The sequence below is a fragment of the Oncorhynchus mykiss genome, chromosome 7 (assembly GCF_057628025.1).
Source record: "Oncorhynchus mykiss isolate SJ-2025 chromosome 7, ASM5762802v1, whole genome shotgun sequence".
Classification (NCBI taxonomy): Eukaryota; Metazoa; Chordata; class Actinopteri; order Salmoniformes; family Salmonidae; genus Oncorhynchus; species Oncorhynchus mykiss.
In genome coordinates this window covers 40,570,651-40,596,619 of record NC_143028.1, presented here as the reverse complement: position 1 = coordinate 40,596,619, position 25,969 = coordinate 40,570,651, and the positions used below count along the sequence as shown (strand labels likewise).

At 42.6% G+C, this 25,969-nt stretch overlaps 1 protein-coding gene across 29 annotated transcripts in view; it reads right to left on the bottom strand.

Annotated features, from left to right (window-relative positions):
- The window catches only part of LOC110527876 (forkhead box protein P1-B), a 205,459-nt gene that overhangs the window by 7,451 nt on the left and 172,039 nt on the right, over positions 1-25,969 (bottom strand). For 16 of the 29 annotated variants that reach the window (XM_036983357.2, XM_036983359.2, XM_036983358.2 and 13 more), the window contains 9 exons: positions 23,276-23,465; positions 17,698-17,811; positions 11,326-11,413; positions 7,949-8,032; positions 4,056-4,266; positions 3,826-3,902; positions 3,001-3,102; positions 1,099-1,220; positions 217-286 (listed from right to left, as the gene is read on the bottom strand). In XM_036983357.2, coding sequence (XP_036839252.1) covers positions 217-286; positions 1,099-1,220; positions 3,001-3,102; positions 3,826-3,902; positions 4,056-4,266; positions 7,949-8,032; positions 11,326-11,413; positions 17,698-17,811; positions 23,276-23,465 — 1,058 coding nt within the window. Of the gene's footprint in view, positions 1-216; positions 287-591; positions 762-1,098; positions 1,221-3,000; positions 3,103-3,825; positions 3,903-4,055; positions 4,267-7,948; positions 8,033-11,325; positions 11,414-16,186; positions 16,612-17,697; positions 17,812-23,275; positions 23,466-25,969 lie in introns of those variants that run through there. The other 13 variants (XM_090240940.1, XM_090240943.1, XM_090240945.1 and 10 more) reach the window with 3 other exon arrangements.

The window sequence follows — 25,969 nt, the reverse complement described above, 5'->3', positions numbered from 1 at the left end:
GTGTTAAAACAGTGAAACGGAAGAAAACTGTCAGCACTTTTCAGCCTGCCAACCCACCACCCGCACATCCAAAACAAGGAAGAATGACCAGGAATAGGAGGTGGACACAGTGTTATGTTTATTATTTCCTGCCTTTCTTTCCCTCACAGTAAAAGGTTAAAAGGTAAAGTAGTGAACGCCCAGAGAGCTTGAGACTGAGTCAGTATTCACATTTACCTGGAAGGCTGCTGAGAGAGCTGGCCCATAACCCAAGCTGGTCTGGATGTTCTTCACTAATGCTGGACTTCTGCAGAAAACAACTTTAGTTTAGAAAATGCTCATCATTCATTTAGTACATTCCATGCAATTTTATCAATCCCCAAAAGTTCACAGAATCATTTCAATTCATTGGTAAGGAAGACAAAACAGGTTGATGAAAGCAGGTTGTGTAAAAGCACGATGTATGATGGAAGAGCTGAACACAGAGGCATGATGGGAACACAGAGGCATGATGGGAACACAGAGGCGGAGCATGCAGGAGGTGAGGGGAGGGGGGGGGGTTGGGGGAAGCTGGGGGTCAGGAAGCAGAGTGGGCCAGGCGGAAGTGCTTACTGTACGAGCAGCTCATCAAAGTTCTCATCAGCGGCGTATTTCCGAGGGCGGCCTCGCTGTACGTGGCGGCCGCGTTTAAACTCCTCATCATCAACAGTCCAAAAGGACCCAAACTCATCCTCTACTCTCACAAAGCACTTATGCAGGGAAAGGTTGGTGCGAATGGCACCCTGAGCAGGAGACGAGCATCAGGGCAGCCAGATGCAGATGCAGTGATCACAACAACACAGGGACAGATAGACAGAGGGACAGACAGACCAACACCAGTCACAGACAGAGGGACAAGGGAGGAGAGGGAGATGATCAACATGAAAATAAGCACAAGCCAATGTGGGTTATGGTTACACCACCAGGAGTAGAAGACGGAAAGCACGGGGGATGCTGCACACTAAAGCAAACAGCGACTTTGGGGGACATCGTGGCACGCAGACAATGACATGGAGCAGCCTCTTCCCATAGATCCACAACCAGACAAACGCCAGAGTCGGCCAGAGATGGCAGACCTACCCACTGATCTTTTGTGGCCTTCTCTTTTGGAACTCTAGTTCATCCACTGTCCACACAGCCCCTTTAACGTTTTCTACTCGCACAAAACACTTGTGAAGACTAAGATTATGCCGGACTGCGTTCTGCAGTTGGTGTAAAAAAAAGAGAAGGGAGAGAAACATTCTATCAACACAAGAAAATGTCTAATAATGAACCACTTCATTTCAGAGAAGAAACATTTAGACAGACACATGATAGATCCTGGACATAAATACAGTACATTCTTTCAAGTATCAGTGATCTATTGGCAGTAGACTGCCAAAAGTATCAAATGACAAAAACATTGTGGAAATATTTTCCAGTTACTATGGCAATACAGTTTCATTTCATCAACATCCTTTTAAAATATCTTTCATAGAGCTTGAATTTATGATGAGCCATTTGAGAAGAGCCTACTGATAACAAAACCCAAACTGAACAAAGACCTTGATCAAATAAACCAGTCTGTTTGGTTTGTCAGTTTCAGTTATGACCTTACCTACAATTGAACAATAATGGAGAAGACACATTTCCAAAAGCTTCAGCTTGTGGGTTATATGATAAGCTTTTTCATAAGACCATTTGCAGAGTATGCGGGTTACTTTTCTTAAAGTGGCAATCAGCAGTTGAAACAATAACAACATGCTTTCCCCGCCACTGTTGTTTCGGTAAAAAGCTGAGGGATGAGGCTGGAGAATCCAAAGACAGAGCTATGGATGCAAACGGTGACCATCCATGCCATCCAAATTATAGTTTTGAGGCTATACAGTGTTTGTTGACATTTATTTTTGTTTAAAATAGCCGTAAAATAAGCTTATATTTGGGGTTCTGATGGGGTACCACAGCTAAACTAAACTCATGAGGCATTTATAAGTTACATGATTTAAGAATCAATGGGTACATATAATTAATTTATAATTCCAAAAATGGATGAAACAACTGCAGATTGCCCTTTTAAATAAACCAATCACTGACACATGAGATTGGAACTCTGTATACGTATGGCCCTTTGTCATCTGAGTGCTTTATTGAGTGTGTGTGTGTGTGTGTGTGTGTGAGTGTGTGTGCATGCCTCTATGCAGGAGTGTTTCACAGTGTGGGATTTGGTGTTTATAACTCCAATGTGCCCCTATGGTAGGGCTGTCAGCGGCCTGCGAAGGCAGGCAGTTAAAGAGAGAGGACAGTGAGCTGCAGAGGGGGGCTGGTGTGGGGCTCAGGGGTTTATTCACAGCTGCATTGTGGATACGCTACACTGCAGGCCCTCCCTGCCTTATGAGGGTAGCCTTCAATGCTTCATCACTCTCTTTTCTCTTACTCCTCAGCTTCTCCTTTGGTTTTAGTCTGCCCTCTCTTTTCTCTTACTCCTCAGCTTTTCCTTTGGTTTTAGTCTGCCCTCTCTTTTCTCTTACTCCTCAGCTTCTCCTTTGGTTTTAGTCTGCCCTCTCTTTCTAACCCCTCTCCTTTTCTGTCTCTGTTTCTCTTGGGGTTTGTTTGCCTGTGTGTGTGTGTGTGTGTGGCCCAGTGGAAAAGGTGTTCTCAGTTTAAATTCTGTGGGAGTGTCTCGGCCAGGAGTCCCTGGCAGCACAGTAGGGAGTTAAACACATCCACCCACTACCAAAAACATCTCCAAATATTAGGTGGGGATTTTCTTTTAAAAGAATGCACAATTTCCCTTACACTTTTTTTCTGCGAGGTTACAGACAGTTTGTGTTAGGGGTGGCTCTATTCGGATAGAACAAGCGGGCAAAGTTATGAATTGGTTAAAGACTCATTCATTGCATTTACACTTGATACATTTGACTATCATTTAATTCCACAAGAGCAACACAACTGTCCCTGCCCTTTATATTAGTCTAAGGAAGTCAAAGTGAAGAGTGATTTTACCTTCCATGTTGCGGCGTTGCGCCTGAAATATGCAAACATTCGTGTGAACCAGTTGTAAATTTCATTTAGTGTTAGCTGCTTTTCCGGGGATTCAAGGATAGCCTGGAAAAAAGAGACAGAAACAACATTTAACATTTTGTTCCCTCTGGAAAAACAATCAATTATTCACAAGTGGCATGCAGGTTTGTGTGTGCTCTCCTGAAAGAACACAGACGACAGTTCATCGTCTGTCCGTGTGATGATGTGTACCCTCTCACTTTGTTTATGGAACACTGTCTGGTTCCCATTCAAATCTCACAATTTGAATATATTTCTTTTGTCAGTGTAAATGGAGGGAAGCGAAAACATTTCTCAGGCAGATTACAGGCCAGCAATTATGCCAGGCTTAGATACATTCCTGAGATCACAGATTACTGCGGGCTGGCCAACTAAATGACTGGCCATCTTAAAACAGGCTCATCCCTACTGTTGTGTGAAATTAATTTCATAATAATCACATCCACTGTAACGCTTAATCAAAAGCAAATGTTATTTATGGCCGTTTTTTGGAGTCCCGAGTGCATTCTTGTACTCATTTGCAGATGGTTAATCTTCTGCTGCGCGTCTAAATTGTATTTGAAATTTAACAAGGAAGGGAGAGAAAAAAAAGCCGAAAATAAGCAATCTGTGTCTTGGCTGAATATTTATCTAATGCGTGTTCTGCTAACGACAGAAGCCACTGAAGCAGATTAAAGGCTCTATTCCTTTAAATGACAGATTAAATACATTGCAAGTTACCAGCTCAGAGAAGTGCAGAGCGGAGGCATCTGACCAGAGGATCCTTACCTGGCGTATAAGTGAGGCATATGTGAAGGGAGGTCTGACTTCAGCATTCATGTAGAACTCTTTGTTCTGGACAATATCTGTACAAAGGGAGCAAACACAGCATACAGACGAACATAGAGAAAGGCCATAGTTAGTAGCTATTATAGATACATTTGTAGTGTGATAGACTTGAAATTGTATGTGCGGGCGTGTGTGTGTGTTTATGTGTGTGTGGTATATGCTTCCAATACCTGGGGAAATGGGCATGTTGTATTTGTCAGAGTAGCGCCGGCGCATGGGGCCCACGCTGTGGTGGAGGCTGTTGGGGGTGATGACGGAGTAGGCCTGGGACAGGGGAGTCAGGGGGGCCGTGGGGGTGGTTGGGGTCTGGGGCAGGCTCAGAGGGGGCGAGGCCTCAGGGGGGGCTGTTTTGGACAGGGTGACGTTGGACACCAGGTTGAGCTGGGAGGGAGAGTAAACAAAACAAAACACAGACAGACAGACAGACAAAAGCTCGTTAATTACCCGGCGTCTCAGATGCCTCATTGGCTAAGCTGATCACAGCTCTAATTATGGCCAACCCCGAGGATGATCCGTGAACGTTCGCTAAACGCTTAGAAAACAACCGAGGAGTCCTGCTCATGCTCTCTCCACCTCCCGTCTCCTACTCCTCTAACGGCTCAGCTCCCTGCTCTCTGTTTTCTTCCCTTTGTTTGATCTGCTGGCATCACATCCGTGGCGACTGGCAAGGGGAGATGGGCGGCCCTAACAGCCCTGACAAATGACAATGTGATTCTTACCTACCGCTGAGCAGCTACTAATAAGCCACGGAAAGGAAGCGGCCAATCTGGGCTAATTACAAGCTGAAATTGTATTGTAAGGACTCTAATTAGGAGATGCTTATGGAGGTGATCTGATGATTAAATGCTGTATCTGAATGACCCCATCACCTGGGCTACGCTGTCTGGCGCAAGATGCATCCCAAATATTTGGTTGAGAGGGAGAATGAGAGGGGTTGCTTTTCTGTCAAGGGTGGGGGTGTGGGGAGGGATATTAGTAATAATGGCTACAAGGTAAACGAATTAAGCCAAGTGCTCCGAACGTATACCATGGCTTCCAGCAGCTGTGGCTGCTTCCAAACTCTGCCAAGCCTCCACAGTGGAGCAGCAGTCAAGTGGAAAATTCTAGTCTGACCCATTGCTCCTGCTATTAATTTGCAGGAAAGCTAATGACACATATACATATTCGCACAAAATTGTTCTAATTGCTCATTTGCCAAAGGAGGCCAGTTTCCAAATTAAACATGACTTTAGTCTGCAAGGAAAGAGGGGAGGAAAAAAAAAAAGAGAGAGAGAGAGAGAGAGAAAGAAAGTAGAGAGAGAGAGAGAGAAAGAAAGTAGAGAGAGAGAGAGAGTAGAGAAAGAAAGAGAAAGAGAGAGAGAAAAAGAGAGAAAAAGAAAGAGAGAGAGAGAGAGAGAGAGAGAGAGTGGGCAGGAGGCGTCTCATCTTTGACAATCATTTGTGGATTGTGCTAACAAATTAATGAAATGCCAACGCTGTCAATTGCTTTGGAGGTATCGGATGTCTAAGTTTAGCTGATAATGGTTGTGGGTTACAGTGGAGGCGCAGGGCTTGCAGGTGAAAGTGAACAGACAGTGTTTAACATCTCACCCCCCCCCCCCACATGGATCCTCCACGGCCACCCAATTACCACAACCCTATTAACAGTCATTACCACCAAGAGGGCCCCACATGATAGACAGGTATATAATAAAGAAATCTGGGGCTGCCTGCACGGCTGGCACCACCGCTATATTTATCCTTGACATGACATTGACTTAACGAGGTTACGGCTAGTGTGATTTTTTTTGAATGAATTGTAGTCTGTGTATTTGTATTCATTTGCATTACACTTGCTAAAACATGGGAATTGTGTCTGTTTTTTTTTCCTGCATCAATAGAGATGTATAAATACAGCATGTGATGTTTATTAAGAATTCTGAGGCCAGAAAATGCCTTTTTTGGCAGAGTTCTACACAAATCATGTGTTACACAATTACTGTAAGCACATAAATGTATACGGTACATTCACTACTGTACGAGGGTGTTATTCTAAATCAAGGGCCAAATAAATCACACTTGGGTTGGTTGTTTTCTGACACAATACTATCAATAGACTTATTTTCCTGTGGATTAGCAGTCTTTGTTTCATGTTTCATCCATATTCCTCAGCCAAAAACAGTGAGTGGCCCTCAACAATAGGCCAGACAGCCTGGTAATAGCCTGGCCTTTGTTTCCCTCAGCATTTGGGCTCACTCCAGTGCAGAGACAAAATGAGACTTCAGACAGAAATTAATGAAATGGTAATTGGTGATCTAATTATACTGGCTTTGACTTGCCAAGCTGCTAAAGAAAATAAACAAAAAAGTCCCTCCTTAATTATGTACTGCGAAAAGGTCAGACTTCTGACGAGAATGCTTAGTGACACCAACTACAGAGACCCAACCCCACACAAAGACAAACAAAAACACACACACACACACGCACGCATGCACACACACACACACACACACACACACACACACACACACACACACACACACACACACACACACACACACACACACACACACACACACACACACACATTGCTTATGCACTGTATTCTTCAGCTCTTTTTTTATATATATATATTTTTAAAGCTCATAGGAATAAATTAAATCATATTCAGTTGACACTGTATGTACAGTATATATCTATGTGTTATGCATTTAATTAGGACTAACTGTAAAATAGTAACTGTAAAATGCAGGCAATTGCTGTTGTCTGTCGTGACTGAATGTTTTTTCTCCCATCAACATCCACTCCCTGAACAGTCTATAGTCTAAAGCCTGGTCTGAGGTCAGCTCCAGCTCCAGTCTAACTGAGAGCTCCAGCTGGGACTGTGGGATTCCCCCACTGATCCAGCCACTGAGCCACACCATGGCTAGACACATTTATCATAGCATATCATTGCAGCTACCAGCATGCACTGCACCCCCGCTGGAGAATGCAGGAATTGTATTTATTTGAATAAAAGCAGCACTGGTCTGGTACCCACCCCCCAGAGCTTTAGCACAGAGCCCTGACACAGCCATTCCCACTGGCCCTGGGGAGAGGTAGAGTAGTCAAGATGCTATCTGCTGCCCCAGCCACTTTTCATATACAAATGTCCCCGTGACAGGCACTCGTTCTGAAGCCTAATCTACACAATCAGTGTGTGTGACAGAGGCAAAGCTCCGACAAGCAGCCTATTGTCACATCTCCAGGCACTTTGGTGACTGCCTGCCTTCCTGCCTGCCTTCCTGCGCTATGTGGCGCACCGTACAGAGATTCTGCCCGTCAATAGCTCCAGACTGACTGTAAATATATGATTGAGGCTTTGAAAGGAACTTGTCAGAGGAGCGGTTCTCTGTGTGTGTGTGTGTGTGTGTCTCTGTGTTCAGCCCAGCAGTGTAATGGCCCTCATGCCTTTGGCACTATGAATGAACTGTCACAATGACTGAACTATGGTAATGGCGCTCCTTCTTAAACATGACAAAATAGCAGTACGCTGTATTTTTAAGTGGTACCCCTGTAAGACAAGGATTAAACAGTAAGTTATATCGTGACATGATGACATAACAGACATGGTGTTATGGTCCGAAAAATGTGTCAAGATAAGGAATTGAACAGCCATCACGATTGCTCTTAATTTGAGAAACATGTTGTATTTCTGAAGCTTATTTTGGGGGAATCCCCCGGATACCGTCTTCACCACCAATTGAAGACGTTGAGGAGATTTTTTCCCATTTCAAAGAAAAGTCTATATTTCACCACGCTACAGAGGTCTATGGTGTCGGCTCATACCAACACCAGTTCAGCCGCCACTGACCGCTGTTACCATGTGCTCCGAGTTAATCATCAGAACAAAATAGAAGCTGGGATGTCAAAATATGTGACCAAAACATTTTTTTTTTGTGCTCCTTTCAAGTGAGCAGCTGCTTTCGTTTAGCAGGTACATAAAAAGAGATGAGGAAATACATTAATACATATAAGTGTGGCAATTAGACAAGTGAGAGACGAGGAGGACGGAAAACAGGCATGTGGTAGAGAGTTTACTCACTGGCTGTGGGGTCGGCTTGGGCTCAGTGGATTTGACGTGGAGATGCGTCATCATGGCTTGCAGACGCTCTTTGTCTTTCGCCAGCTGTATTGAGAAGGGGGGAAAAAACAACCATTAAATCCTTTATGAACAAAAATCGAATTCTCTGTAGTACAATCCAATGCATTATGTTATTTCTCACTGTATGTCATATATGTTTATTTAATATGCTGCTCTGATTATAAACTTTGGTGTATATTGATACCTTAATGTTCATGAACAAGTCTACATGGCGATGTCTCTTCTTCAAGGCTAAACTATACTCTAGGTCCCATTGCCAATAACAAACCCTGGATCTGCCTACCTGTCCTAAACTGTCCACTCGGTCTTACAGTAGCTGCCAGGTCACATTATAGAGATATGCTGGGTTAGGGGGAGGAATCAGGATGTGTCTGATAAACACACACACCGAGTTGCTCTCAATGATACACACAACCAGAGCGGAAATAATAAGTAATATGGTAGTGTTGTGAAACGCTTAACTGAACTTGTAACCTCGTCGTTTGAGGTTAAAATTCTGTTCATCGTCATTGCGTTTGTAACTATGATAAATGGTAGTACAGTTTGTGGCGAAATCTGCACGGAGCCTTCACCGTGCACTGCCACTTTAAGAGCGCATGAGCAGTAAGGAAGGAGGAAATAAAGAGAGCTCATTCAGCTCTTTGGGGAGGGGCTCTTTGGTGGCGCGACAGTTTGATTGTGTGTGCTGTGCTGCAGAAGTTTTGTTTGTTTTCAGCGTGTGTAGTTTATAGAGTGTTTTAACTCAATCATCGGTGTAATCGCTCTAGGTCGTGGTTGTTTTCGTTTGGGACCACGCCCGTTATGGATCGCATGGATTAGTAGCAACATTGTTGCGAAGCTTTAACATACAAACCAACAAACCATCAGACAGTCAGACAGTACACCTGCACGCCTGAAGACCACAGCTAAGATCTCTCTTGTTCTCTCTCTTTTTCTCTTCCCTCTATCGTTCCAGTGCTTTACCCTGCAACAGACTCTCTATTTTTCCAATGCACTTCCCATTGAAGTTCATTAGAGCTGGACTATTATTGCCCTGCCAGAAGTATTTGGACATTTTAGTTAAAAGGGAGGTTGCTTGCAAGTTGTGTATTGTTATGTGAACTGTATTGAGGTGTACTAATGACATGTGGCCGAGAAGACTGTGGACATTTTTAAGGCCTTTGTTGTGTTGATGAACACCCCCCCCACATTCATACCCTCTGCACTCATCCACTAGAAAATAATACAGATTATTGCAAATCCTATGTTGATGACTGGGTTCGTTCTTGTATGAAGTTGCTGTTGAATTGCTCTGCCATTATTAGTATTAGTATTATTGTATGAGGTATTCTTGTTGGGGTTACCCCTGTGCTGTGATGTGGGTTTTATATGGTGTGTATTCTTTTTTCTCTCCACTGGCTATCTGGGAAACAGGCTACCCTCTAGGCAGTCTCTTCTGCTGATGTGTGTGGGTCTGGTAGTGGTACTCTCTCTATTCTACTCTTTTCCTTTCGGCATGGTTAATACCTGCCTGGCGCCCGAACAAAATCTTTCTTTACCCCTCTCTAATAAATAAGTTGAAGTCGGAAGTTTACATACACTTAGGTTGGAGTCATTAAAACTCGTTTTTCAACCACTCCACAAATTTCTTAGTTTGGGCAAGTCGGTTAGGACATCTACTTTGTGCATGACACAAGTAATTTTTCCAACAATTGTTTACAGACAGATTAATTCACTTATAATTCACTGTATCAAAATTCCAGTGGGTCAGAAGTTTACATACACTAAGTTGACTGTGCCTTTAAGCTTGGAAAATTCCCGAAAATGATGTCATGGCTTCATAAGCTTCTGATCACCATCCCAACCGTGAAGCACAGGGGTGGCAGCATCATGTTGTGGGGGTGCTTTGCTGCAGGAGGGACTGGTGCACTTCACAAAATAGATGGCATCATGAGGCAGGAAAATGATGTGGATATATTGAAGCAACATCTCAAGACATTAGTCAGGAAGTTAAAGCTTGGTCGCAAATGGGTCTTCCTAATGGTCAATGACCCCAAGCATGCTTCCAAAGTTGTGGCAAAATGGCTTAAGGACAACAAAGTCAAGGTATTGAAGTGGCCATCACAAAGCCCTGACCTCAATCCTATAGAAAATTTGTGGGCAGAACTGAAAAAGCGTGTGCGAGCAAGGAGGCCTACAAACCTGACTCAGTTACACCAACTCTGTCAGGAGTAATGGGCCAAAATTCACCCAACTTACTGAGGGAAGCTTGTGGAAGGCTACCTGAAATGTTTGACCCAAGTTAAACAATTCTAAGGCAATGCTACCAAATACTAATTGAGTGTATGTAAACTTCTGACCCACTGGGAATGTGATGAAAGAAATAAAAGCTGGAATAAATCACTCTCTCTACTATTATTCTGACACTTCACATTCTTAAAATAAAGTGGTGATCCTATCTGACCTAAGAAAGGGAATTTTACTAGGATTAAATGTCAGGAATTTTGAAAAACCGAGTTTAAATGTATTTGGCTAAGGTGTATGTAAACTTCCGACTTCAACTGTATATACATCATCAAATCTGTTATACATAAAAATGCCATTGATGACAATGCCTGCTTAGCAACAAATAAATACACAAAAACAACAGTTAATGGAATGGTTTGTTGTGTCTACCTTTCAGTTGTAATAAAAGTTGTGCAAACCTTCCCCAAAGGCACCTGGTTCCAGCCTAGAGGGCATTGGGACCAGTAGAGAGTGTTCAGACCACCTCTCCACAGCTCTTACTTACGCACACTAATGGACCAAAATTGTGCCATCCCTTTTTCCATTAGCGCATACTTAATGTACATATGCATATTTTCCAGGGTCCCTCGTATGGACGAAGTGCCTATCAGACCACTCATGGGAGGACTGCATTAATATTCCTTATCACTGTTATTTGTGAGAAATATTGTACCGTATCTTTCTGTTCCAATAAACCTAGTAGACACTGAGGAAGCCCATCGTTGGCTGCTGCCTGAGCATTTCAAGAAGTGTTTTATTGTTGGTGCCAAACAGTTTAAAGTCATAAATAACCTTAAAACCCAGTAAAATTCAAAATGTAATTATCTTCTCTACTTAGCCCCGGAGCCCTTCATATATCTTTGCCTTGCTGTCATGCATACATAACACATTTTTAATGACTGGTTACTCACAAATGTACAAAATCATTTTATTCTTCCACCCCCCTCAATGTGTGACCCATGGTTCATATTTGCGAGACAGGGGGAGGGCAGTAGACAGAGGAAGTGTCAGGAAAGGAGCCACACATATTTGGCGAAAACGAGAGACAATACCTGTAGTTCCAGCTGCTGTACGACCTGCATTTGCACCCGACATTGGGCTGTGCTCCTGTCGTCCAGGGCGTGCTCATTGTTGAGATGCCTGAGAGAAAAGATAAAAGAGAAAACAAAGATTCTCAGCTCCGTGTGTCTTCACATGGTTTTACTGCAGCCTTTTATACAATTGAATAAAAATCCTAGAATTCTTTATGTGATTACGTGATCTAGTAATTCCTTTGTATGGGTACTGTGGGAATAAAGTAGGAATGGTGAACACACATACAGATAATAATGAGTAAATACTGTGCAGATCCAGAAATATAAAACTACCATAATATTACCAGGATTTTTCAAACAATATCTGCATAACCTGAAAAGGAATTATTTAAGCAAAGAAGAAAGGAATCCATATTTCATGAGGTGGCCATATCTGCTCAAACTTAACTTCATAGATAAGAAAAATGACTTAAAAATTTCAGGTTGGATTAATTTAGTAAATTATACAGTGCTTCACTGTGCAACCTTTCTTTTCAAAGATGGCACCATTGCCTTTCTGGTTATGCCTTTTTGGCACATTCTCCTTATTTTGGTGGATTTTTTAGTTAATTATGTCATCAAGATGAAGAGAAGTCAAATGAAGCCAGACGGAAAGGCAAAGGACAACAAGAAGAAGAGAGATGGAATCTGTCACAAACTTGAATTATGAATATAATTATGCATGATTATTTTATACTGCGAAGATGTTCTCTTTTCCTGCACGTTTTTTTACTAATCTAAATAAGTAGCTTGCCCGGCAGCAGACAGGATTTTTTCCGTGATTTATATAAAATGGTGGAGATAAGGTTCACGAGTGAAGGAAATATGATTGGAGGATTTTTATCAGCCTGCGCATGAATTACTGTTTGAAAATGCTTATGCAGGGGCATTTCATTAATCATTTAATCATAATCCGAGCAGGATGTTTGAACTGATTTCACAAATACCCTTTCATTTCACTACTTCATTATGCTCGCTAATGGATCCAATATATTATATATATCATAAATTATATCACATCTTCAGTGACCATGTAGGTCACTGTCACTAGGCATGCCTCTACGCGCTCACAGTGGCGCCGGCAGAGGGAGGAATGGTGTGCGACGTGCCTGCCTTCTCAAATACACGTTTTCTGTCATTTATTGCAAAAAGTAGCCAGACCTGACCGGGGCAGCAGCAATGGCAGGCCGAGCTGAAGTGATGGCCCAATAAATCTAAAGGCCACCCTGGCAGTTTTGTTATGGGCCGATTGCTTAACATACCGACAACACATTTGTGCATTAAAAAGCCACAGACACACACAAAACTGACATTATGTGAAGGGAGGGGAAATTGATGGCATTCTGCTTGAATGTGAAGGTTTCTCTTTTAGAGGGCTATTTTCAACCTTGGGCACATTGATTTAAATCTTTTTGGCAAATACACTGCTTTTCAGATGTCCCGGTTGTATATATATATATTTTTTAAATAGTCTGTAATATATATTCAGTATTTTCAATGTAATTATTTTGACAAAAAGACAGAAATGAAGGCATATCTGAAGAAAGCGTGAACGATAACCCTGACTGCTGAAATCAATTCTGTCCACTCAGCTCCACATTTATCTGAATGAAATAAAAGGCCATTTAATTAAGTAGGTTGAAACCGGTAAACATTTCAGTACATCTTACAAAAAAAAAAAAAAAAAGAATAGGTAAAGACGTTTCAACTTCAATTTATTTAACCGGCATAGACCTCATTTTCATTGAAGGGTGACCTACGTGATGCGCTTCGGAATTTCTCTGTTCACAGAAGCCATGCGCCTTGCTTCTTTTCATCCTTTGTTACATGAGATTTTTTCCCCCCTTCTAATGACATGGAGAGTCACAGTGCATAATTAATAGGAAATGAAATATTCAAATGGCCCCTAATGCAGCCCTGCGAAGAGCGTCTGGATACAGGGAGCTAGCTGGGGATACGGGGAATTGACATCGAGAGAGACTATGAACGTTGGCATGTGTCACTTTCTGGACTTGAAATGAAACAGATTTTAAAAGCTTTCTGTCAGGATGACAGTCCCTAATGTAAATTGCCACAATAAAACAAGTTAAATAGACATTCCTTACACAGTCAGCTTTTTACATATCATTTAGTGTGCCTTTCGTTTTAGCTGGTTTTAATTATATACTCTGGACCCACTACTTTGGACCAGCACTATGGCACATGTCCATATACTCTGTAGCTGATCATTGTGTACATTTTCATTTCTATTTTCATTGTTTTTAATAAAACTGTTTGCACATCGGGTCCAAACTGCATTTTAAATATAAGATATTCAAGAATATTGTTCAACGATTTTCAAATACATCTTTTAGGAGACCCGTGTTGAGATATATGAAGAACATTGTCCACAAAAGACATACCCACCAAATAGCCTATTCTTTCTTCAGCAATTCTCAGAGAGTGTTGAGGTATGAGAGTCAGTTCGTTTTATGAGAGCGAGAGAGAGGCAGAGGGTGCAGCACTAGAGGGCAGTGCAGTGTTTCACTGGCTGTGACCTTTGAACGGCCACTGAAGCGGGGGTCCTGACCCTCATAAAAACACTGAGCTCTGCTACGATCCGGACCCCACCTCTCACAGCACTGAATTGAAAACAGGAATAGGATTTGGCCCTTTTTATTTATCGAGACAGTGTATGTAGGTATTCATGTTTCCTTTGAAAGACAGAATAAATACGCACACAGTTTAAAACAACATTTCACTCCCGTGTTAGTTGTTACTGTTGGCATGCCGAGCTGAAATCTGGTTGACGTTAGAGTCTTCCTCACCTTTCCCACTCTCCTACACAATACTCAGTGTTCTGCTGTCTCTCACACACACACAGTCTCTACTGTCTCCTCCAGATCACTTCCAACATATCTATCCGCCTGAACAATCATTTCTAAAAGGTATTGTTAGCATATCCCTGAACTATTTATTGTTTTTATTTGTGGGGTATCAGTCTCCGGGTTTCATGTGGAAGCGCTTAAGGGTTTGAGAGTTAACACCTTGGTGAGCTGCTTGCTCTCTTGCCTGCTGCTGTTACACAAAGGCGGCTTTGTAGAGGCTCTCTCCGAAGGTTTTCTTAACATGTTCCGAGAAGTTTAGGCAGGCAACTAAAGTAAACAAGATGTTGCCATGATAAAAACATTGCAGAGTGCACTAAAAGGCTTTTTTTCTAAGGAGAGCTTTACCAGGCATACAGATGTTTAATTCCGCTCACTTCTATAAACAAAGTGTGAGGCAATGTCAGAATACAATAAATAGTGATGGTTTTGAAGGTGACACTCCCAAAACTGAAATGTGAAGGGATAAGAAAATAGACACATTTTTGCTCATTTGTAATGTTAAGTCGAACAACTTAGTGAAAATTGTGTTAAAAACAGAGTAAAAAAAAACGACTCAAACATTCTGTTCTTTCTCTCAGTTCACATAAATCCAGGGTAGCTTACATTATTATCATAAAAAATGATCTCAAAGTGTTTTGCGGTGCTGTAAACACTTTAGGACACTTTTCAAAACAAACTTCTCTCAAAGTGACCAGCTGCATAGTATGAAATGAGAAGCCAATCACAGAGTAGGAACAGCAGAAGTGCAGTGACTGTTAAGTCTCCACCCACTGTATCTTGTGAGGGACCTCTGTGTGCCCTGACTACTTGTTTTAGTTTAGGCCCAGGATAATGGAAATGTGTCATATCTTGTTTAAAGTGCCACTAATCCGGGCCGACAGACACCCATTGATCTGCTGCCACAGCACAGATGTTTTCATCCTCTGTCTCTGTAGCCATGATGGTGTCATGTGTTGGATTACCCACAGAACACTGCACACGATGTTGATTAGTAAACCAGGGTCAGGTCTGGACAGGGGACGATACAGTACATCACAGGCCCAGGTGAGAGTGGATATGAATTAGAAGAAGCCAAAAGACCCTGAGACGGATTCCTGTGTGGCTCAGTTGGTAGAGCATGGTGCTTGCAATGCCAGGGTTGTGGGTTCGACTCCCACGTGAGAGTGGTATGAAAAAAAAGAAGATATATATGAAAAAGAATGCACTCAGTTGTAAGTCGTGATAAGAGCATCTGCTAAATTACTCAAATGAAAATATTTTAGAGGGTCCAATGGCCTTGGTTATAATTTAGGTTATTGAGGAGTAAAACTACTGAGATGTGAAAATAAGTTAGTTCTGGTGCTGTTATTAAGGTGTGATCTAAAGACAGCTTCTTAGGCAAGTTTGGTGAGAGAGGCAGTGTAGAGACAAAAATAAAGACAGCAGAAGAGAAGAGCAAACAGAGAGAGACAGAAAGAAAGCAAGAGAGAGGCAGAAAGAGCTGAGTGAGGGAAGTGAAGGCACATACACCAATCCCTGTCCAGTGACAAGGGCAAACATGCGGAGCGCCCTGAGTGTCGGGTGCCCCAGATAAACATCCTCCCGTTGTTTGTTTGGGAAAAACGTCCAGAATCACCATGGGGACGGTACTTATCACAGGAATTAGAGGCCCCTACAGGGCCCAGTGGAGACCACACCCCAACACCCTCAGAGAGGCACAACAACACACCCAACACGCACTCACACACATATACGCACGCACGCACGCACGCAAACACACACACACACGTACATGCCCATGCGCACAAATGTACAAACACACACACAACAAACCGTTGCACCTGTAGTGGCACTGAGCCCCAGGGGAAACCTTAACCATCTCAAGAAGAGCGCCAGACACCCACAGGAACAAGACACTGGAGTAACATACAGTACCAGTCAAATGTTTGGACACACATACTCATATGTTTGGACACACACACACATACACATACTCATACTTTTTCTTTATTTTTTACTATTTTCTACATTGTAGAATAATAGTGAAGACATAAAAACTATGAATTAACACATATGGAATCATGTAGTAACCAAAAGTGTTAAACATTCAAAATAAATGTTATATTTTAGATTCTTCAAAGTAGCCACCCTTTGCCTTGATGGCAGCTTTGCACACACTTGACATTCTCTCAACCAGCTTCATGAGGAATGCTTTTCAACAGTCTTGAAGGAGTTCCCACATATGTTGAGCACTTGTTGGCTGCTTTTCCTTCACTCTGCGGTCCAACTCATTCCAAACCATCTCAATTGGGTTGAGGTCAGGTGATTGTAGAAGCCAGGTCATATGATTCAGCCCCCATCACTCTCCTTCTTGGTCAAATAGCCCTTACATCCTGGAGGTGTGTTTTGGGTCATTGTCCTGTTGAAAAACAAATGACAGTCCCACTAAGCGCAAACCAGAAAGGATGGCGTATCGTTGCAGAATGCTGTGATAGCCATGCTGGTTAAGTGTCACCAGCAAAGCACCCCCGCACCATCACACCTCCTCCTCCATGCCTCGCGGTAGGAACCACACATGCAGAGATCCTCCGTTCACCTACTCTGTGTCTCACAAAGACACAGGCGGTTTGAACCAAAAATCTCAAATTTGGACTCATCAGACCAAAGGACAGATTTCCACCAGTCTAATGTCCATTGCTCGTGTTTTTTGGCACAAGCAAGTCTCTTCTTCTTTTTAGTGTCCTTTAGTAGTGGTTTCTTTGCAGCAATTTGACCATGAAGGCCTGATTCACGCAGTCTCTGAACAGTTGATTCTGAGATGTGTCTGTTACTTAAACTCTGAAGAATTTAATTGGACTGCAATTTCTGAGGCTGGTAACTCTAATGAACTTATCCTCTGCAGTAGAGGTAACACTGGGTCTTCTTTTCCTGTGGCGGTCCTCATGAGAGCCAGTTTCATTATAGCGGTTGATGGTTTTTGCGACTGTACTTGAAGAAACTTTCAAAGTTCTTGAAATGTTCCGGATTGACTGACCTTCATGTCTTAAAGTAACGATGGACTGTCTTTTCTATTTGCTTATTTGAGCTGTTCTTGCCATAATATGGACTTGGTCTTTTACCAAATAGGGCTATCATCTGTATACCACCTCTACCTTGTCACAACACAACTGATTGACTCAAATGAGACCATTATTTACACAAATTAACTTTTAACAAGGCACACCTGTTAATTGAAATGTATTCCAGGTGACTACCTCATGAAGCTGGTTGAGAGAATGCCAAGAAGAATCTCAAATATAACATATATTTGGATTTGTTTTACATTTGTGTCATTACTACATGATTCCATATGTGTTATTCATTGTTTTGATATCTTCACTATTATTCCACAATGTAAAAAATAGTAAAGAGAAAGAAAATACCCTGGAATGAGTACTGTAGGTGTGTCCAAACTTTTGATGGTACTTTACATAACATGCTGCAGAGAGATGCTGCGTAAACTTACTTTAGGAATGACTGGAAGTCCTCAAATACCGCCTCGCATCCAGGCCACTTGCAAACCCCATGCCCATAGAGCGGGTGACTATGGTGAGAGTGGTGGTGGTCGTCTAGCGTTGATCTGGAAGAGAAAGCCAGATGGTATTAATGCCTGCCTATTAACAATCCCTTTGTGGAGGATGTCTTAATGGCTGATGATACAGAACTACACCATTTGAAGTGGAGGATGCTGATGGGTTTGGAGAGAATTCCCCTTGTGGTGTCTCAACACAAAAGCCTGTCTTTGTGTTGACCTTTGAACTGTGGGCAGTGTGAGCCTTGTGATCTATGCTTCCTCTCTGGCTGGAGGTTGCGGCCCTCGTAGGGGCAGCCCTTGTGAGAGGGACCCAATATGTCACTATTTATTGTCAGTGATCCGAGTAGCAGCCCACTTTGATCCAGGCAGCCAGGGGTTCCCTGAGACGCCCTGACCGCTGAGCCCCATCCCAGAACCCACCTGGAGGAACGGGCTGGCCAGTCCCACAACAAAAATCCATCTGCCAGCCTCCTGTCGTGCACAAACAGTAAACACCAAACACCCCCGTCTGCTAGCAAATTATTTACCGATCGACGGACGGACCAACCGACGTCAGAAGGGACCAAACACTTGCACAGCTGAGGAGAGGCTTACGGCTTCACAACATCTGCTGTAAATACCAGGATCGTCCCGAAAAACAAACTACACAAAATCTTCCATATGGCAAGTCAAGTGGAAACACAGAGAATAACCAGAAAGTGTACAACGCAGAGGCCTGCGCGTGTAGACGGTGTGTGTTAGAAAACAAGACAGTGTGCCATATGGACACAGACACTGTACAAGTGTCAGCTACAAGAGTCTTGGGGACTGTCCTATATCGCCACCACCTGTGCTGCTAGTGGCTCTCTAGTCTAGCACACCACTGCTGCTTACGCAATGAGCCATTCTGCAGGAGTTGAGAAGGGAGAGAGGGCAAGGGAAGATTCATTAGGTCCAAATCCCCACAGTACCGTCGTTAGGCATTCAGTCTAACCACTATTGTCTGATTCATATGGATACTATTTGCTCTCCTAAGGATGACTGTTGAAAAGCCCTCTGCACAATTTAACCAATCCTAACGCATACAATTACAGAAACAATCTTTCATTAATCTTTCATTTTATATATATATATATATATATATAAAATATAAAACCGCGGTGTGCCAATTTTGCAGGATTAAACTACGCCGTTGTTCAGATTAAAATCAAATTTGTATAGATGTTGGTAAAGCTGTACTTCAAGAAGGACATTTGAAGGGTCGTCACAGGTTTTTCTTGCGTTATAATTACTTGCTTAAGAGTTCACATTGTTCATAACGTGATAATTGCATTACAATTAGGGAGCAGTGAAGCATTCATGAATGTGGTTAACAGTTTTTTTCCCCTCAAAAGTCAGACATATTTAAAAAAAGAAAGAAAAGAAAAATAAATGATGAATTATGCATACGCATTAAGACCTCTGTTTTGATACAGCTAATAAATAGATGGTAGAAGATCTATTACAATGACTTTTTAACAAGGAAATGTGTGGACTGTTGAAAGCTACTGCTGATTTTTTTATTTAAAGAGATCCTTTTTTAATTATTTCGGAGGAGGTACATTGGTTAATTCTGTATTAATAAGATATTGAATTGTGGAGTGGGCGCTGGGAGTCGGTGAGCACAGAGCTTGGAAGGAGCTGGCGGCAGAAGCGCCCTTTTAAACGGCAAATGACTAAACAGTGGTAAATGGCAGAATTTACACAAAATGAGCTACATTAGTGTAATAGTTGAAGTTTGTGGGATTTCTCCCTATTGTGAGCTCATTCGGTACTACAAGAGAAAAAACAGCTCCTCATCTCTCTCTCTCTCTCTCTCTCTGATCCTGTGGTGGAGTTAAATGTGACTCGCACCCTGGGCAGGTCTGTTAGGATGCTATTATTGTCAGGCTGCCTTGCTGCCTGGGGGAAGAGAACTCTAATGATCTTGTAACAGCAATGAGGGAAACCGTGTCATCTGCTTCCTGCATAGAATAGGAACAAAAAGCTCCTCTACCTAGACAGAATGTGGCCAAATCTTCCAGGTGTTGCACTTTGTAAACACCAACACATAGGCCTACCATACTGCAGGCAAAAACACAAGCAGAGCACACTGTACACAATCAGTCTATTTCTAAGTAAGGTGCTAAGTAAGATCATACAGTACACTGGGGCAGTCAGTCTATTGCTACCAAACAGAAAGAGGATGGATGTGTCTACCAAGCTGGGTCAGAGTCTGGATGTGGTCTGTCTGTACAGCCAGTCACAATAAGGTCTATCATCTCTCAGAGTGAGTATCGATGACTGCCCCAACTCTATTCTCTCATATCTCCTGCCACTCAAGGGTTTACCCCTAAATGATTTAATTATCATTTTCCGGGTGTAAGACAAATTAAAGGCGAGAGAGAGGGGAGTGTCGTGCCAAATCAGATTATTTATCTCCTTAACAGATTGCTGAGCTGAAGTCCCTGAGCTGTGGTTACTGATGGTTGCTGGGAAGTAAGTGGGCCAAATGCTTTGTAAGGAGGATGCTCTCCCTCGCTCTCGCTCTCTCTTCCCTCCACATCTCTCTCTCCCTCTTGTACAAAATGAGTGCAGTAAAGGGATGGGGAATTGACGTCAGGTACAGATAGGATACATTGCATTTAAATAAGCAAATCATTGAACAAAGAGACCTGGCTCACAGGGGTTTTTCTCTCACATCCCAAAGCTCTGACCAGTCTGACTAACCAACAGTTCACCATGTTGGGGCGTATTCAGTCCGGATCCCTGTCCGTCCTGCTACGAGTGAGGGCTCTTGGAGGCTGCTAAAAGTGGGAACAACGTCTCGTCTCTGCAGTGATTGAATTTCTCCTCCTTCCTTAAGACGGAAGTTAAAAGACCTGTGAATGATGCCTGTGGATGCACTTAAGGTTTTAGTTGCAGGCGTCGCTGTGCCCGGGCAGATTTTATATGACACATGAAACTAACTACATGGTACTTAGGGCTTGCTGTAAACCAATCTGAGCCCGGCCGGGAAAATAGGTCCATGAGAGTGGCTTGTTTCTGTTGCATGACAAAAAGACTTGCAATACCACATCAATTAAAAGTTCATTACGTTCAGCACTGGGAGGATGAGTTGATGCTCTCTATTTACACCCAGTCCAGGTCATTATCTAAAACCTGATTATTCAAATCCCTGGATTATAACACAGACGTCTCCTATAGCTTTGTATGGAATAATCATGCCTAATAATATTTCAGATGTTTTATTTTTTTCTCCCAAGGATTCTGATTAGAATGGAGTCCGCATCATCAAAAGATATGAATATGCTCTTGGTAGTTGTATGAATCTAAATTGGCATCATACGGTGTTGAATCGGGATTTTTTTATTTTTATTCCCATTTATATCAGTCATCTATATTTGAAAAACGCGTTTGGAAACGTTGTGCTGCCATCCACACACAGCACAGAACAGAGAAACGGCTGAGAAATCACCTGCTTGGGATTCTGACAGATCTAAGATACTCTGTGAATATTCAACCCCAGACTGCCTTCTTCACTGGAGCGTGTGTTAAACTGCTGTTGACGTCTTCTTTAATCTCTGACAGGGAGCGCAAGGCATCGGAGGCAGCCTCTCATGCACGTCTTCTCCAATGTTTCAGCTGGGACTTGTTGTTTGGTCATATCTGAAGCAGGTGATGAAGCGAGCGTGTCAATATCCTCCCCTCTGATTAATCTTCAGCCACAGAGGCTAGAGCTCAGACTGACTAACTGAGCAGACTGAATGCACCGGGGCCCGTGGATACTGTCTGCACTGAGCTAGGAGAGGTGTCTGGAGCTTGCTGTGTGTTCTGTGGTGTTGTGTGGGGTTGTGTGTGCTGTACGTGGCTGGGACAGCGTGTGAAAAGGATAGAGGTGGATCTATCGGTTTTTCCATGCAATGTCTCAGTGAAATGTGGACATTCTGTGAGACATCATCGACAACATGTACGAAAGGAGTGTCAAAATACTGACGTCACACCACTTGACCTAAAAATGTCTCACATTATATTGAAACAAACGCATGTGATGAACTAGTATCCCGTAATCAGTAAAACACATAGCATTTATTTCCTTTCCAAATAAGGCATTCCAAGTTAAGCTATAGCTGAGTGAGATAGCCAGGTTTTTCCATGCAGGCCTGTATCTCCCCACTACCACCAGAGGACTATCTATCTGCCTGTCTGTGTTTGAACCCTTCTCCACCTCCCAAGGCCTGATGGTTTAGAGTGCTAAACGTGTTTTCATCTGCAGTGCTTTCATAATGACACATAGGTTTTGATCAGTGAAACAAGTCAGATGTTGTGCAGTGAGCTCATGGCGCCTGGAGGCTCCTCACCAGCAATCCAGAGATCAGCGCCTCAGTGCAAGAAAACAAGTCAACGTGTTGGATGCCAAATTAATTCCTTCCTTAAAGACACAGAGGCCCAGGGAAACCTACAAATATCCCGTCAAGTCACCAACGAAAAGAGTCGTGTGTTGTGTTGTCTGACGTCGATCTTACATCAGATCAACATCAAATATTGATAGTGTATTTTGTACATCATGTAATAATAAACGGTCTCTGTTTGACACATATTCCAATTAAAGTTAGAATGTGTTTTTTTTTATTTAGTTATGTAATATACATGATGCTAATGATTATTTAACTAAAGAATACAGTACATCAGTGTGAATTGCTCGACTTCAATATGTTCTGAACGCCACACCTATAGAAAGCTAGTTGTCTCTTTGTATTGTGTTGGGAATTTGCAATATGTTTTCACATACTGTCAGAAACGTCAAAATCCGGAGGGAAAGCAAAGGTGGCTGGGTGTGTGTTTTTCTGTTGTTGAGAGGACCGTTGGTAATTTGAATTTTATTTAACCAAACGTAGCCCTGCAAGTCACAGCTGCAGTTTCCTAAGTGCAACTGAAATAACAGCACCCTTGACCCTCTAATTAATCGTGTGCTGATCCCATTTTCATTACTGCAATCTAAACTCGAAATCATTCCCTCGCTCCCAGGTGTTTGACTGCAATCCCCAACTGGATTCCGAAACACAGAACAAGCCTGCGTCTTAATGAAAATAGGAAGGTACTTACAAACTATAAATTAATATTCATCTGTGGGCAAAGCCCTATGGGAACATGTCCATCAACTTAGGCCCCTTCAAGGAATTGCAGTTTTTAAATGGGGACTATGTAGGCCTCCTGTTTTCTTTAGTCAAAGATGACAGTAAAGATAATGTCACACATAATGAGTTCCAGTTAGAATTTTTTTCATAAAGTAGAAAGGACATGCCTAGTTGTACCCCAGTTTAGAAAAAGAAGTCAGATTGTTGCGAATATCATAATCTGTGGTATATTTAATGATAAATCAATGAGCTGAACTTCATTCGCAACACATTCAGGCACAACCCATTCCCTGGTAATAAACTCTATTGTGCCCAGCATGTTCCACGAAAGCTGTTAGCTCGGGTGGAAGGGGGGGGGGGAGAGAAAGACTCACCCTTCTCTCTTCAGAGAGTGGCTCATGTACTGTCCGTTGGTGGAGGCGTGTTGGTTGAGGAGGGGGTTCTTGGGGGGTTGTGGCGAGGACAGGTCCAGGCCACGGTGGCTGTTGTTGTTGCTGCTGCTGTTCTCTTCCTTCACGTTCGTCACCTCCTTCCACAGCTGCTGAAGCTCTGCTGGAATCATGCCTAAAACAAACAAATTGGATAACTAAATCAATTAGCAGCTAATCCAACTCTCTTCATCACATAATTAAATCAAAGGGTCTGTAAACAAAGCCAAGTATTAATTAAAAAATATTCCACTACAGGGTAATACACTGAGAGCGCTTGCTCCCCCCCCCGCTCTCTCCCTGTGATCTGAAGCGTGTTCGTATACACAAATCCCTGGCATTCACACGCATTTCATGCCCACAGTAAATAATTAACATCCAGACAAGGCATGAAATCTGAATAATCACCATCATTTCCCCAACAAGAGGAGAGGCAGAACACACACAAAAAGTTTACAATAGCAACGTTACAACCAAAACAGCCCACACCACCCCACCTTCTCTAGAAACAGGACCCTGGGGTAATATCCTCAGAAGCGCATTAATGTGCAAAATACTTAAAGCTCAGCACCGCCTCCAACTGACACAGAAGACTTAAACCTCGTTTAACAAGTCAAGCACACTGCATCTCACACAGCAGCCTTAGAAAGAAGGGGGGAAAAATCCCTTGAAGACAAGACATTCGTGTGTTGGAACACATACACTGAGAGAGCATGTTGTCTCTCCTGCTGACTGACAGCGATCCTTGACACCCTCAGATTGGGGAGCAGGAAGGATACTGCTGTCTGTACACCATCTCTAAGAGAACCCAGCCATTGTTCGCACACAATGTATATGTGTATGTGTCTGTATGTACAGTGTCTGTTACCACCGCGCCGGAGAAGCCTGCTTTCATTTGACATAAATGAGGCAAAAGCTGATAAGAAAAAGAAAAAAATCCCCCCCGTGAGGGTATGTTCTCTAGCCATTTGTATTGTCATTCCAAAATGTATTTGGTTAACTCATATTTTTTATGTCATATTGAAAGATCCACTATGGGAATGTGTGCAAATTTGTATTGGGTATTCAGAACTGTCCTTAAATGAGTCACATGTTTAAAACATACTGAAATACCCTTTGGATATGCTGTGAATTCAACTGGATGTGCAAGACCACTCGTTTAACATTACAATTAATTAAATCCATTCTCAAAATGAGCAATGGCAAATGAAAGATGATTTGCACATGCTTATCTCGGGATGGGTTTATATTCTCCGGATTTCCCCCCTTTTTAATCACTCCCTCTATAGATACGACAAGTGGCCCTTTCAAGCGCCAGATCGTAATACAAAATGCTTAGCCTTAATTTATTCCTGTTGTGGAAAATAACTGTGAAGTGAAGATCTCAATACGATCAGCAAAAATATTTTTAATTTGATAAGCTACTGAGGATTTTAATTATGCTCGTAATGGAGAACATTGGCCTAATGAGGCGAAGGACTCTGGAGAGACACAGGGACTAAGAACTGTGAAATGAGTCTGATAGGATTGCTGTAAATTCACACTAGATCGTTTGCATATCAAAGAGCAGGAAATGATTGCAGGACAAATCAATAACCTTTCCACGTTCCAAAGAGTGTCTTTCCTCATTCAAATATTTTAACACGCTCTCCTATATTCTGCCTGGCCTGTATTCATTCATTCATTCACTCACTCACTCACTCACTCACTCACTCACCTCACTCACTCACCTCACTCACTCACTCACTCACTCACTCACTCACTCACTCACTCACTCACTCACTCACTCACTCACTCACTCACTCACTCACTCACTCACTCACTCACTCACTCACTCACTCACTCACTCACTCACATTCTTTGACGTACCTTAATCAAAGGACACAGCCCTGACAGACAAAACATGCCAAAATGTTCCTGTTTGCACAAAAGCATGCTAATCCTTCGGTTGTTGCTTCTCACTTGTCTTATTAAGGTCTCGTTGTTGTTTTGATGGTGGGAATGATCCTTGGAGGGAAAGTTTTCCATGATGATGATTTGTCTGGATGGGGAAGGTCACTGGTGGAGTGAGTATCCTGTGCTTCAACAGTGGGAACAATCATTTTCCCCCCACTTGGTGCCCAGTGACAGTGGGCGATGTATTTTTAGCCTGTGTGGCTGACAGGGTGGCCCACTATCCCTCAATTACCAGCCAGTCCTGGTGACCCCGACACCACTGTTTACTCAGATGAAACAGGTCCCATAGACTCTTCTGATGAGAGGGGTAACGGACTGGGACCAAGCTGTCTCCTTCCTAACGTACCCCCTTATTTCTCTCCCACTCTATCCCCTGGTCCCATGTCCTTCTGTTATTAAACTACCTTGTCCTCATTGGATCTCTTCAAACCGAGGGTTGTTCATAATGACACCATAAATGACAAAATGTAATGCTATGAAAATCTCAAAACAGTATTGTATTCTATGTTTGGACAAACAGCGTTCTATTTTTCCTGAGAAGTTAGCATCTGATTTCTATGGTAAACACAGGAACACTGGATCTCTAAATCCTTTTTTGTATCCCCAGTCTGTCCATTTTAAAAATGCAGGATTGGTTTATCCTCCATTTTCCCATTTTTCAACAATGCTATTCCACTCATTATA